The sequence below is a fragment of the Melospiza melodia genome, chromosome 4 (assembly GCF_035770615.1).
Source record: "Melospiza melodia melodia isolate bMelMel2 chromosome 4, bMelMel2.pri, whole genome shotgun sequence".
NCBI lineage: Eukaryota > Metazoa > Chordata > Aves > Passeriformes > Passerellidae > Melospiza > Melospiza melodia.
Window position 1 is genome coordinate 63267199 of NC_086197.1, and position 14250 is coordinate 63281448.

Consider the following 14250-nt stretch of genomic DNA (forward strand, 5'->3'; position numbering starts at 1 on the left):
AATCTTTGCCTTGAACACTTTGAATCTGTATATTTGTCTATTTCTAGGTAAAATTATCAAGATGTTCTGTCACCTTCAGAGATAAAAGGTGCTTTTGAATTCAAGTTACATATAAATGATTGAAGATACTGATCAATAGTGAAGGGGTTAACCCTGTAGGTAACTTAAACTTCACACAGGAAGAATCAGGAAGTCTATCCTACAGGCTATTCCACAAAATCATATTCATTTAAAATAATTTTAACTGTAAACATGCCTTCCTAAGCACTTCAATGGTATTACTAATGAGAAAAATCATCAAAATTACTAAGATTAACATAATAAGGCCTTAGATTTACAGCAGGTTACTACAAAGCAATAATCCCCAGTGAGAAGACTTCATTGTTTATATGTAACCACTGAAATGCAATTTTGTATCCATGAAAAAGAAAGTCTCAATTTACTGGAATGTCCACAAATATCATTTAGAAAACTATATGAAACTTTCAGAATGCAGGCTTATGGAACACATAACAAGCAGGGATTGTCTAGCACATCAGAAAACTTCATTGTTTCAATCATATGGCATAGGAATAAACTACTGGAAATGCCCAGGAATGCTTTCCTCTCCTAAAGCTTCCTACCTCTCTCTTTGCTTTTAATACATATTTTCCAATTTTTTTCAGTTTACAAGAATTTTCTTTTTAAATAATGATTGCAGCTTTTAACTTGATTTTTATCATGTTTTCATACTTTTAAAGTAAGCTACTGTGCCAAAACAGTAGGAGCATGTTCACATTTCAACCTTTAAGAGAACTCATATAAATTTTAAAACCAAAATTCTCCAGCCATCTGTGTGTACAAACCACACCATTATTTCACTGCCTGTATAGTACTGCTTTCTGCATTAGAGATATGTTTTATTCTATTTTCTATTTCTTGAACCCTCTATTGCATTTTTCTCTGTATTTCATTCATGTGGAACAGTTATGTTATTATGTGGCACAGGCTGTGACAATTCCATAACTTTGCCAGTTATGTGGGCACACCACATAATACTACTGTGGGATTGCAGCAGTGTTTTGTGGAGAGAACTGCTTAGTGTAAATAACACACAATCTACCTATGTGCACTTATGACAACCAATAATTACATCATATGTAATTTAGATAACATTATTAAATTATGATTTGCTCAAATTACTGCTTTAGACTCCACCAATAAAACTCCACAACAGTCAGTTTGTTCACAATTTCAGCCCTTTAAATTTTAGAAGAACTGAAGAATTGGACACATTTGCCAGAGAAAAATACTTGACAAAATCTGTCTTAAAGAAAACAGTAATAGTAACATGTAAGGCTTAAAATAATTCTTTTCAAAGGTGAATTTTATGGGAGTTTATGGAATCATTTCCAAAACATGCAAATTGCATAGGTTGTGAAGCTAAAGAAGGAAGAGGCTAGATAGGGGCAAGATTGATCAGAAAACAAAATGAGGCATATGACATAATCTAACTGTGAAATCCTTTTTATGCAATATTTTACATCATGTATATGAGTATGAAATACTAATTCCACCTAGCTTCTAAAATGTTGCCCCATTTTTTGCACTGTACAAAATCTTATCAATAAGAATATTGCTAATATGGCATGAAAATGTAAAGTCTATATATATAGAAATAGAGTGAGTATGCATTGGCCTGGAGGCATCACAACTGCTTGCTATTAAAGGAACTTTTGGGTATCTCTAACACAGTCTTTCAACTTTGTAAATCTTCAAATTGTTAAATTGCTCATCTTTCCCCTCCCGCCAACTTACATGACTACCTGTTTCAGAAAATCCAATTTTTTTAAATGCTGCAAAAAGAGTGAATCATGAAAAGAGAAGGAGGCATTTTAAGAGGTTAAGAAATATAAAAAAAGAAATTGTAGGAGTAAGTCTGACTTCATTGAATGTTTTCAATAATGTCAACATATTAATATACAATTCCAACTTACTGTATTTCAATAAATGAAATTGAAAGCATATTAGAATGATTTAGGTATGTTATATACAGCATTTGAGAATATTTAAAGTTGTTTAATTTACAAGCATACACATTTTCAGTAAATAATGTAGTTGGTACTGAACCATATTTAATTTTTTTCAACTTTTTTTTGAAAATGCAGATTTAGAAGCTTTAAAAAACACACAGTAGCATTTGATGTCTTAAAAACAAACTCAGTGTCAGATCATGATGCTAGAACCCAAAGCACCTACATGGGGTTTTTTGCTAAAATATTTTATTCTGATCTCCATCAGGGGATGACTCGATTGCCAAACAGAGATAACACTACTGAATTATATTAACCAAAAAAGTATCCTGTTTTTACACCAGGTAAGGATTGAAAATACCTGAATTCTGCAAAATCCCACAAAGAAACAAATTCTTACCACAAGTTGTACTTGTCTGTTGTCGCATATCGCAGGATCTAACTCAGGCAAAAAACGACAGCTGGGAAAAATGTAGAATAGAAATTTCAGTAACTCCCACTGTACTGGGCTCACTAAAATACCTGCACAGATCCTTTTCAGGAAACAATCTTGCTTAATATTTCAAATATTTCGTTATTAAGATATACCAGGGAAATTAATATTAACTGATAAAGTATCAGAGCAATTACTATTAATTTTTTGTACTTGATTTTAAAAATAATTAACAATTGTTTATTCAAATGATAGAACATTCAGTCAAACTATTCTAACCAGCATGACTTTTTGTATGCGTTGAAAGAAATTGCAGAAAAGTCAGTTTTTATATTCCTTTTTGTAGGAATAAAATTGTTTTCAGCTGAAAAAGAATATAAGCTGTTCTAAATTGTCTACCAATGAAGTTTGAAGGGACATCAGTTGGACTTTTGGCAAATTAAAAGATGATATCATGATCCTTAAAAAAGTCAGTACAAATACTAGAGCATAGCATACACCTGCAGAGGTAGCACAATAATATTTAAGAAAATTGTTTTATAAATTTCTGTGTCTTACTTTCAAACATTATTACCTGTTGTATTCCAGTGTTTTCATTCAATTTAAAAGTCATGGAAATTATTTTAAACAAACACTTTGAGTATTCCTCTATTATGGATCACGACTAAAAGAGAAATATTTCTGCAAATATTTCCTAAGGAACATGTTTTTTATATAGTTTCTACAATCACTGATACAAGCAGGATATGTGGCATATTTTTCTTCACAAGACAGAACAATTTGCAGCCCATTTAATTGCAAATATATTTTTAATGAAAATAATGATAAAATTAATATACTAAACCCATTGCTTGCCTACAGACACTTTGTTTGGTTTTCTTAGAGATGCTTGGCATTGTGTCTACTAATGACTTCATTAAGATAACTAATGCCCTATATTGAATTAATGACCAAAATACACTTACTACGTCTTCATGTTAGTTTAGGCAATATGAACCTTTTCCTTAATTGTATTGACATTTTACCTGTTTAACAACCAAAACTGAACACAGAAGGAACATGTTTACAACATTTTAGTACAGTGTAGTATAAAGATGTAAATGCTGGGTTTATGTTTTGAAGACAAAACATAAATACACACTCTTTACCTAAAAAAAAAGGTATTTTTTTACTTCCTTAATCAAATCTAACAATGTAGCTAATGTTACAGTTGATTTAATTACATAAAACCATAATATATGTCAATAGCATTATAAAATATATGATGAATAAGCACTTTTTTCTACACTATTTTCACTCTAAAACACACTGCATTGCTAAAGTAAATCTAAGTAGTTACTTATGATAAGATTCTAAACATTTTATAATTTCAATTTCAATGTGGAAGAAGTATCTATACAATGACTACTAAGCCAGTTCTAAAGGGTGCCATATTTGGGACCCGGAAATATGGTGTACTGTCTGCTCGCTGCAAAGCCATGTTTGTTTTAGAACCATTTACTTAGGTTTCACTTTACAAGACAAATTTAAAATAAATAAAAAATCTAATTTAAAGGCGATGACCTCACCACTTTGTATTTCTGGAACTGGGTGCTTCATAATCCAAAAGCTGTTCATGAAGCCATTGGTATGTGAAGTCTTTTCTCTGTAATTTCTCATCTAAAGTAGCATCCAGCTGAGAAATTTTTTTACCTGGGGAGGAAGAGACATACTCTCGTCTTTCACCATTATTTTAAAATATATTTTCTTTAAGATTTCCTAGATAAACTTGGAACCTATGACTTCTTGGAAAAGAAAAAAGGCAATTACTTCATTTTCATACAGAGTCCAACTATTTAAATTCTCTTCAGATATATTTAAGAAATACTTTTATATTAGTTTTAATTTTATGGTTTGTTTTCTCTTTTGGGATGTAATATCAGCCTTCTGAATAAATTTATTTTATTGGGAAATGAAGCTATCCTTTGTTATGAAATTAATATAGAAGTACATATTATACATATATTGCTTGTCACAGCTGCCATGATTGTTGCTTATTGTGGTATATCCATAATTAAAATATGTAATAATTTATACTAACAATTCTACTTAGCAATCTGTAAGGTTAAAAAAACAAATCACCATTATATGCAAGAGTCGACACATGGCAATCTTACTACTCTTATCTGTCTTTTACTGATGTGGTCTATTACAACGTTTAAGACATTTTAATGGCAATTTCTGATTTGGATTCCAAAGCAATTGCAACTATGATATCATTTTTCAGAAATTACTACCTACTTTGGATCACAAATGGCATCTAAAGATAGAGAATAAAACAGTGACATTATGGGGAAAAAACCCCAAAATGTCCAGTTCTGGAGATCCTTCAGTTTTTGGATCATTCTGCTGAATAACAGACATGGCAAGGAGCATCAGGAAGAGGCTACCAGAATTAGAACAGAGCACAGAGGAGCCATCATTGTTGCATGACAACATTCATGGATTAGAATAATTTTTAATTTTCTATCCTCATACATAAACTTTCTAGGTTAAATCTTTTTAGCACCTTCAACTCAGGGCTTTTACGAGACATTTGAAAACTTTTTCCTTTTCTAGTTGGTACAAATATTTAGTTTTCTTCTCTTTGATGTCATTTCAGATAACACTGAGTTATCATCCTTTTGCTAATTATTCCTTTTTTTTCTTTCAAAGATTCTTTGCTCACTGATAGGTCAATATGGCAGCTACTAGAAGGTTTTTAGCAGGAACTCTTGAACCAGCAAAGACGACTTAACATCAGGTCCATTTGCTGACTATGGATGATTTAACTTCCAGTAACTCCAAAGGGATGGCAGGGGTGGGGATGGCCATATCAGAAGTGCCAAGTTTTCACTCATGTTTTGACATTATAAACTGAAGTTCTAGGATATTCAACAATTCACCTTTCAAGCGATTTGGTACATTACATGTAGTATTTTTAAAATTTAAATTAAAATTTAAAGTGTATCATTTACTTTGCATAAACTGCAAAATATGCAGGTTTTGTCTCATTGGCATTTTACCTAGCTTTGCCATCAGCTCATTGCTTTCAAGTTAAAGTATCAAAGCTGCTTATTTCATAGTCTGAAATACAAATGATTTTTGTTTATTTGTCTTAGTATAGGGAGTCTCTATTCAAACCAAATCCATTCCTTAGGCTGAATGTATTCAAGGCAAGGTCCTGGTCCAGAATATAAAGTTACATATGTCTTGCTAGTCACTTACAGACTAGAACTTAGGCAGAAGAATTTATCCTTAGTTAATGTAAAGAACTCCCATTTACCACCTTAGAAAGACAGAAAATGAAAATCTTGGATGGAGAGTCACTGTATCTATGGAAATGAGCGTGTGAGGGCTGACTAAAAAAGTCAAGCAGTGAATTATTTATTCAGTGCCAAATATTAAAACACTGATAATTACACTGTTCATCAGCTTCCTTTATTAAAGTGGGAACTATTTATAATTTCTAAATTTACGATGCTGCCTTTCTGGTTCAGGAGTACAGTCATCTAACCTTTCCATTTTGAAAATTTATAGGTTCCAAGTCCACTGGTATCCTTATAGCTCTTCATTCGAAGACAGATGCTGATTTATATAAACAAGACACATTGTGAGTGACCTCCTAAAAGCACTTCATTTGGAGATTAAACCTTCTACATTTGCTCTCCAATGAGGAATAATATCCAAAGAAAATATATTTAATTTTTTTCTTATCTGTATTTACAGAAAGTTAGCCCAGTGTTCCTATCTTTCTAAGGATAAATATGTCTTGCAATTAAAATGATTTGTATTATTTATGCATTCACTAAATTGTTTTTATCTTTTTCCCTATTAAAAGGGAAATCAATGTAGGGGATAAACCCATATTACAAGTTCATGTCTGAGTCTGTGTGTCAGCAATGGTTGAAAGAAGGTGAACATACAATAAGCTATAATAAAGCTTACAAAAATATAAATACTTCCAACTTGGTAACCTACTTTCCAAAATTATTTTTAATAATTTTCCTTAGTTGCAGTTTCATTTTTTGATTTAATTATGTTTGAAACAGAACAGTTTTTATTTAATAAACTTTTATTTTAATATATTTTTATTTTTTCATGCTGATTATTGAAACATAACCGAAACAAAAATGTCATCAAGGTAAAAGTACAAACAAGAGTTTTCTTCCTTAAAATTATATAAGCTATTAGACAGAATATTCTTTCTTGTATTAGTGTTAATAGTGGCTTTTCTTCCTCAAAAGGGCAGATGATCTTCAATAATTTGTTTATAATGTTGCAGAAAACTGTAATCTATTTTCTTTCATATCCTTGCTTTTTAAAAGTAGTATTTAGCTTTTTAATTCTAAACCAAAAATAAATCTATGTTATGAATTAAAATACTGCATTATCACTTTTCTCTTCCACTTATGAACATCATGTGTTCAAGAATCTGGTGTACCAGTATCATTAACATGCATTTGCTTGGTAGCTTTCTTAAATTAGGACTATGTGTTTTTTAAAAAACCTGGACCTGATTTTGTAGAAGTATTAACACTCATAAAAGTTCCAAAGAGCTGTAAGCTTTCTGCATCTTTGAAATGGATCAGACCCATAATCTTTAATTGTTAAATGCAGACAACTCTAAGACTATCAAAGAAAATAGAAATACATCAAAGAAGGCATCAAAACCCAAATTAATTTCAGAAGTATTTAAAGTATCATACCCTCATTAGATTATCGCTCTAAGACTTCAATCTTTTTGACCTTTTTTTTTATCATGACACACATGTTAATAATTTAAGATTGGAATTGTCTTACACTTGGCATTAATACAGTAATGATTTTTAGGTGTTGCCAAATAATCATCCACACAGATACTGTACATTTAGGCTAGATACAATGCAGCAGTCAGGGCCACCTACTGGCAATTTCCTACAAAATCTGAGCATCTAAATAGGGAGAACTTAGAAAAGCCCTGCCATCTGAAATATCTTTGGAACTGCATATTACAGGAAAGTAACAAATTCTTTTCTGGGTCACCAAATCCACATGCAAACCTGTAAGAACCTGAACTTTGATATCAAGAAAAATGTAATCCTTCATCAGTCAAATCTGTTCGCTGGGTGTGCTGTGAGACAAGACAACTCACATTCAGTTTAAAAAATGGATGCTATTATGTGCTTTAAATTATACTATCTCCAGGTAATCCATTCAGTGAATTAAAGGAGAAGGGCAAAGAATCTGTGAACTGCTTCAGGTGAAGTGCCCTAAATTTTACATGGAGTCAGTTTTCTTTCTTTCCTCCAAGATATATGGATCTTGTGTCCTCAGCTGTAGCTGTCACTGTTAAGAGGACTGAAACACAGCCAAGGAAACAGCTTGGCATATAGAATCTGGAGATTCAAATCTCATCAGGATGAGGGGTACTTGAAACCCACGTTCCCCTGTGGTAGGACAAGTGTTGTTAACAAGCCAGCACACAAAAGGAAGGAGGATGGTTACACAGTGTCGGCATTCAGGGAGAACTCAAGTTCTGTGCCTGGAAAACACCAATCCTTGTTGTTATAAATTACAAATTACAGTTATTCCACTCTTCATTGATTCATAATGAAAGGGATGCTAAAGAACCCGATTCAACACAGGATTTTTTTTTTCCAAATCTATTTGTTGATAATGGGAAGATAAAAGGTTGAACTTTAATACATCATGCTTCTTGATAAATATATGGAGAAGCTTGCACTGTATTGAATCTTTCAAATCTTGTGTTTAGAAGGTGATTTAAATCACTTCAAACCTTGCTCTATGGGGAATACAATACAAATAAAAGACTAAGAAACTTAAGACCTACAATGTGAAAGAAGGGCTTGGAAATTCTTCAGCATTCTAAGTTTTCCTCCCTTAAAAAAATCTGTGACCAGAGTTAATTTTCTCAATATGTATTGTGGAATCGGTGTTCTTAATAAAGGAATTAAGTAGTTCAACTTGTGTATAAAATTATTGTCTAAGCTATTAATATATTACATTTTTCTTCTCTGTCAGTATTGTGGCATAAATTACTGATCAGAAATATATAATTTGAGGGAATATGTCTGTTAGTATGTGTATGAATGCACAAAATCTAAAAAAAAAATAATTATTGAGTATTAAAATTATCTTATCTACTCTCTGAGGATTTATAATTTCTACTGTCCTCTATACAGTTATATAATGTGTGTATTACACATTTATAAATTACCTTGAAATCCCAAATCTAAAATCCAACTTTTTAATCTCATTTTTTCATGTTACAACAACAAAACAGCCTTATTTCTGACACAGTCTGTATAATACACACAGAACAGAAAGTAAGAATGACATGAGTTGTTCCTGCTATTAAGGTAAAAAAGTGAAGTATTTGGAAATAGACAGGAAAACAACAATCATTAAAAAATTACAACCCCCACTGCCCTTCACCCCCAAAACTCACTCATATACTAGAATGCATGAGAAATGATTGGAATTTTTTTTTTCCACAGAGAACTTGAAACATTTCTCAGAAGTGCACTTTGTCAGGAGTCCCTGAATGCTGCCATCCGTGACACACCAATCACAACAGGCCCCAAATTGCTTTGGAAAAAGAGTGGTATTTAGAGTGGTCTTTAGCATGCTCACAGACATTCTGTGAGTACATTTATGGTAGAAATACATATGTGACTCCCAGACAGTCGGCAACATCGTGTGGCAGAAATTGGTACAGAGTTCTTACTGAAACCTATAGCATCCCCCAGATGTTTATCTACAGCTCAGGGCTGGAATTTTCAGATAATGGGGTATATAAATTTCTACCTTAAAAACATTTTCTTTTGATATACTAGGGACTTTTAGAAGATATTTTTTCATCTGAGTGACTTCTGACCATATCAACTTCCATCTCTAGGACCAGAATGAATGAAATGAAAATATTTGTAGAAGTGTCTGAGCGAGTTCATAGCTGAATAAAATATGAAATAGAACTGTATCACAAGAATACTACCTCAGGGTATTACCTACATAATTTTAATAGCTAAAAACGCTTTATCAAATACTTTATCAATTATCAATCAATAAGGAGAGTTTTGAAAATGGGAGTGCTGATCAATATACAAGAGAATGTCTTTCAAAGATTATAAAAGCAGCTACCGACAGGAAAAAAAATTAAAAAGAGGTTTTTTTCCTAAAACTTTAGCCCTTTTTCTCTTTTTATCAGGTATTTTGCATTTTTTTCAAACTAAAAATAAGGCTTACTATATTACTATTTGATCTACAAACCTCCTTTTCTTCTCTAATGTCTTCCCCAACAAGTTAATGCTATTTTAGCAGTTATCATATTTCAGACTGTGCTTTCTGTATTCTCTCTTTGATGTCTTATTATTAGATTAGGCAAAAGCAGAATCTTTTAGCTGAGATTCCTACATCACTGAAAAAGTACAAATTTCAGCTTCTGAATGCAAGGAAAACAAGATTTCATACTTGTACCCTCCCGTTATTTTCTGTTTTGCTACATCTTCCTGCCCCTGTAGAATACACCACTACTATTTATCTGTCCCTAGCTTACAGTTTAAACTCAACATTTTCTTTTTCTCACATTGAGGCAAATCTAAGTCTTATTTCATCCTCAATGGCATACCTTTAAAACACATAATTTTGAAGTTATTTCTCTCTATTCATATTCCAGTAATATCAAAGAACTTCTTCCAGGATCTCCTGATTACTTAACAAATACAATGCAAACAACCACTCTATACTAAAATGCTCACATCTTCATGTAACATGGTTTTTATTCCATGTTTCCATTTGAATTGCTTCATAAGGCTCATTTTCCTAGCAAGAAGACATCAAGACATCATTAAACATTGTTCCTTCCAATCTGATAAACTCTTGCAATTTTTATGGGTTGTTATCACTTTCTGTACTCTATTTACATTAAATACAATTTCTTAATTATCTTTTGTAATTTTCTTTGTAACAAACAGCAATTTCACATTGTGATATTTCCTAAGACCTATGACACTTTTCTGCATCGAGGTATAAACTTAGAAAACTATTTCACCTGGTATGTACAGAAAGTTGCCTTACAAGCCGCTCTTCATTTCAAATTTTTTTGCTAATGAATGACTGTTTGAATATGGAATTGCTTTATGTTTGAAAATCTAAGCTGGTTCTTAAAAAAAACCCCAAAACATCCCTGCCAAAACCAAAAATTAAGAAGCTACAGAGGTGATATGCCATCCACATGCAGAGAAAGAGAAGAGTTCCTGATGTAAACTGCTACCTGCAATCAGCATGCTTCAGGATCCACTCAGGCATCTACAAATTCAAAAAGAACATGAAAGACTTGGCAGTGCTATTCCACACTTGCACATTATTCTTTTTGTGTAGTCTTCTAAGAACACAGCGTTGCGTAGCCTATACAGTCCCCGCTTCAGCCACTCTGCACAGGCAAATTTCATCAACAGCTCTGCTGAGAAGTGAGTCTGGAGCACAGCCAAGAGTTACCAAGAGTTCTTTGGATAGTCAAGGCTCTTGAGGAAGTGAAGAAATCAAGAGGAGTAAAAACTATTTTGAAATAGCATGTTCAGCATTTCAATGCTTAGTCACCCATGAGTAAATGTAAGGTATAACTAAGATGGAGGTAGATTGAGCCTATTTTGTTCATCCTTGGTGCCTACACTCTCACATAGTTTCTTGTCTGAAGTTTCAAATCTGCCTAATACACACCCTATCTCTATTTTTTTTCATAAACTCTGGGAACTAATAAACCCCCGAATGATGGATGTTCTCTACTGAATAGAGGAATTTTTGAGGAGAAAAATAAGAGATGCATAACATAAAATCCCCTTTTTCACAGAATATTTTGATAGATCCTATTTCTATCCATTCCCACTTCTTAAAATTAAATGACAGAAGCAATCAAGAACTTCAACAAAAGTGTTTTGTTGCTCAGTGATGAAACCGTATTTCCAAGCAAGAAGAGATATCACTTTGTATGTAGTCCAAACCAGAGAAGTATCTTTCTCTAAATTCAATAAACCAAGTGAAATTATTTAAGACATAAGATCTTCCAAAGGAATTCTCAAAATAACAAGTACAAAGGAACATTTTGTAAGAGTGCAGGAGGTCTAACTACTATGTTGTTCACTACAGAGAGGGCAAAACCTACACAATACAATCAATTTTATTGAGTGTGACAACCATTAGGGTAGGTTTTGTTTGTAGTGAAGATATTAAAAGTAAAAGAAAGGAATTGAAAAATTCAAATCCAACAAAACTTTTGTTCAAAATAAAAACTGGAGGCTACTATGCGACAAGAATATACATATGCTAAGTATTAAAAGGAACAAAAGAACGGTCATTACTCTGGAACAGCATGAATTTAGTCAGTAAAGCTGACTTACATGATATTAATAATTGTCTCATACATTCTATGAATAATTAAAACATGTAATTTCATGTCACAGCTTCAGAATTTTCATTTGAAAAAAGTCTTTTTTATATTAACTATTGAGAATACATATCTTTCCTAGAAAGTTATCAGAATAATAGAAGAACTTGTTTTAAGAACTCATGCTCATCAACACATATGATGTGCTGGATCATGCACAACTGGTACTTATTGCAGAGCAACACTGAAAGTGAAATAATGAAATTTTTGTACTAATGTTAATATGTTGTTTAGTTATGAAAGCCTCTGGATTGATTATCCATTCTATCTATACCCTATACTTAATACATATCTGATGGATTAAAATATGACATATTTTTCTATTTAAAAGAGTTTTGTTTTGCTTGAGCAGAACTATTTCTGGCTCAATTTCTGATGCAGACTTGAAATACCTATTGGTATTTGATGAACATATTGTGACAACAATTCACAGCTCTGTCAGCACAGTAACGTGTAACAGCAGAACTACTCTCCATTGTCAAATACACACACAAAGTCTACACTGAGTGCAAGGCTGCTGTTTAGTTTACTTCATAGCAAAAACAAGAGGTAATATTGAAGATCAGACCTATCATTATGCCAAACATTGTATAAACAAGACTTGATTTAATGTTCATGGAATTAAGTGGGAAAAAAGTCTCAGACTCAGAGTCTTTTCTTTTTCTTAAGACTCTACATCTAAAATTAGTTAATCCCTAATTGTGTGTAATTTTTATATATTTATATCCAGCTTAAAAACAACCATAAACATTAGACTTATGAGTGTCTATAAATAAATACAGACATAAAAGTACTAATTCTTCTTATTGAGTTATATTTAATTGGTTGATACTTCATGGAAGACAATAAACAATATGAAATTCCAGTGTCATGTAGATCTATGAAAAAAAAAACCAAAAAACAAAACCCTTCAATTTGTAAAGAAGGTCAGGAAAAAAAAGCAAAAGAAAACCACAGTTTGCCTATGAGTTGCCCTAGGTTAATTGTCAATACATATGTCTCATAGAGCTTAATATTTGTATAGATTTCTTCATTAGTTAAACTGCGATTTTCAGCTGGAAAACACATGAAAACAAACAAGAATCGAAACACTGTGTATAATTATAGAGAAATCAACACATATCCCCAGGTATAGAACTGACTTATATTGATTTTGGATCAGTTATAGTTACAATGGCACAGGTTTTCTCTATCCATGCAGAGAAGGTTTGAATGATTTACCTACTGAATGAGCAAATCAGTTGAAAAAGGAATAAATTAGATCTGACTCCTCCTATTCTTTCACAGAATTTTGTTTAGAACTTTATTCAAATTACTTTTTAGTGGGAAGATGAACACAAACCCCCCAGTTCTATTTGTGAACATAATTTAACTGTCCCTAATCTAGAGTTTAAATGGTTTATGCTTATTGTAGGTGTGTTTAAATTAGTTTCTTTTTACTAAACTTTTCATCTAAACTTGCTACCCACTTGCTACTTTTTATCTAAACTCTCCTAATCACTGTCTTTACATATGTATTTCTACATACATATATATAAAATTTGTTTGAAAAGGAGGGAACAACCTAAATATGATGATGATTCCAAATAGGTGAAGTTGCCTCATCTGCATTCTGTTTATATTTGCAATAGCTTTTGAGACAGACATAACTAATTAATTTTAAAGTGTAATTTGTTTTACCAGGTTAAAATAGTTGTTTGCTTGTAACTTTGTTTGTTTGCAGCTGATGATCTAATCTCCTGCCAATAGCATAGGAATTTACAGAGCATTAAGCTCTGATCCAGAGAGGGAGTGAAATCCCATAAATTTCAATTAGGTAAGCAAATCCTCACTTAAGATTAAGTAAATTCAGTAGCTAATCTTACACTATTTACTCCAGAAGAAGGAAAGAGATTATTATATTATGACTTTTAAAACCTTAGAGACTAAATTGAGTTATAAAAATTACATAATCTTACATGAGAATTTGTGTACCAATAAAAAAACCCCTAACAACAACAAAAAAAACAAATCCAAAAACCTGGCCAAACCGAGATTTTACTTGATTTTACTTCACTGTAAACAGTCACTGTCATGAAGAAGGAATAGAATTTCATTGTCAAATTTGAGTGGAAGAAGAAAATAACCATTTTCTGCCTTATACAGAACTTGTTTTATAAGAAAGATCCTGATATAGTTTTCATACAAAATAAACAATTTTAATAAAAATTAATCTCATTGAAAAGGTTAACAGAATTCTTCAAAGTACTTGAAGAAATAAAGAAGTATTAAATGGTAATATTTACAGAAAAATTTTAATGTAACTACAAAAGTAAGCTCAAAGCATTATTTTGTTCAGCAAG

The 14250-nt window shown here is 31.9% G+C and overlaps 1 protein-coding gene across 2 annotated transcripts in view; it reads right to left on the reverse strand.

Moving 5' to 3' along the window:
• Positions 1 to 14250, reverse strand: part of LRRIQ1 (leucine rich repeats and IQ motif containing 1) — a 104544-nt gene that overhangs the window by 16179 nt on the left and 74115 nt on the right. For both annotated transcript variants that reach the window (XM_063154944.1, XM_063154943.1), the window contains 2 exons: positions 4014 to 4137; positions 2413 to 2473 (listed from right to left, as the gene is read on the reverse strand). In XM_063154944.1, the coding sequence (XP_063011014.1) occupies positions 2413 to 2473; positions 4014 to 4137 (185 nt within the window). The remainder of the gene's footprint in view (positions 1 to 2412; positions 2474 to 4013; positions 4138 to 14250) is intronic.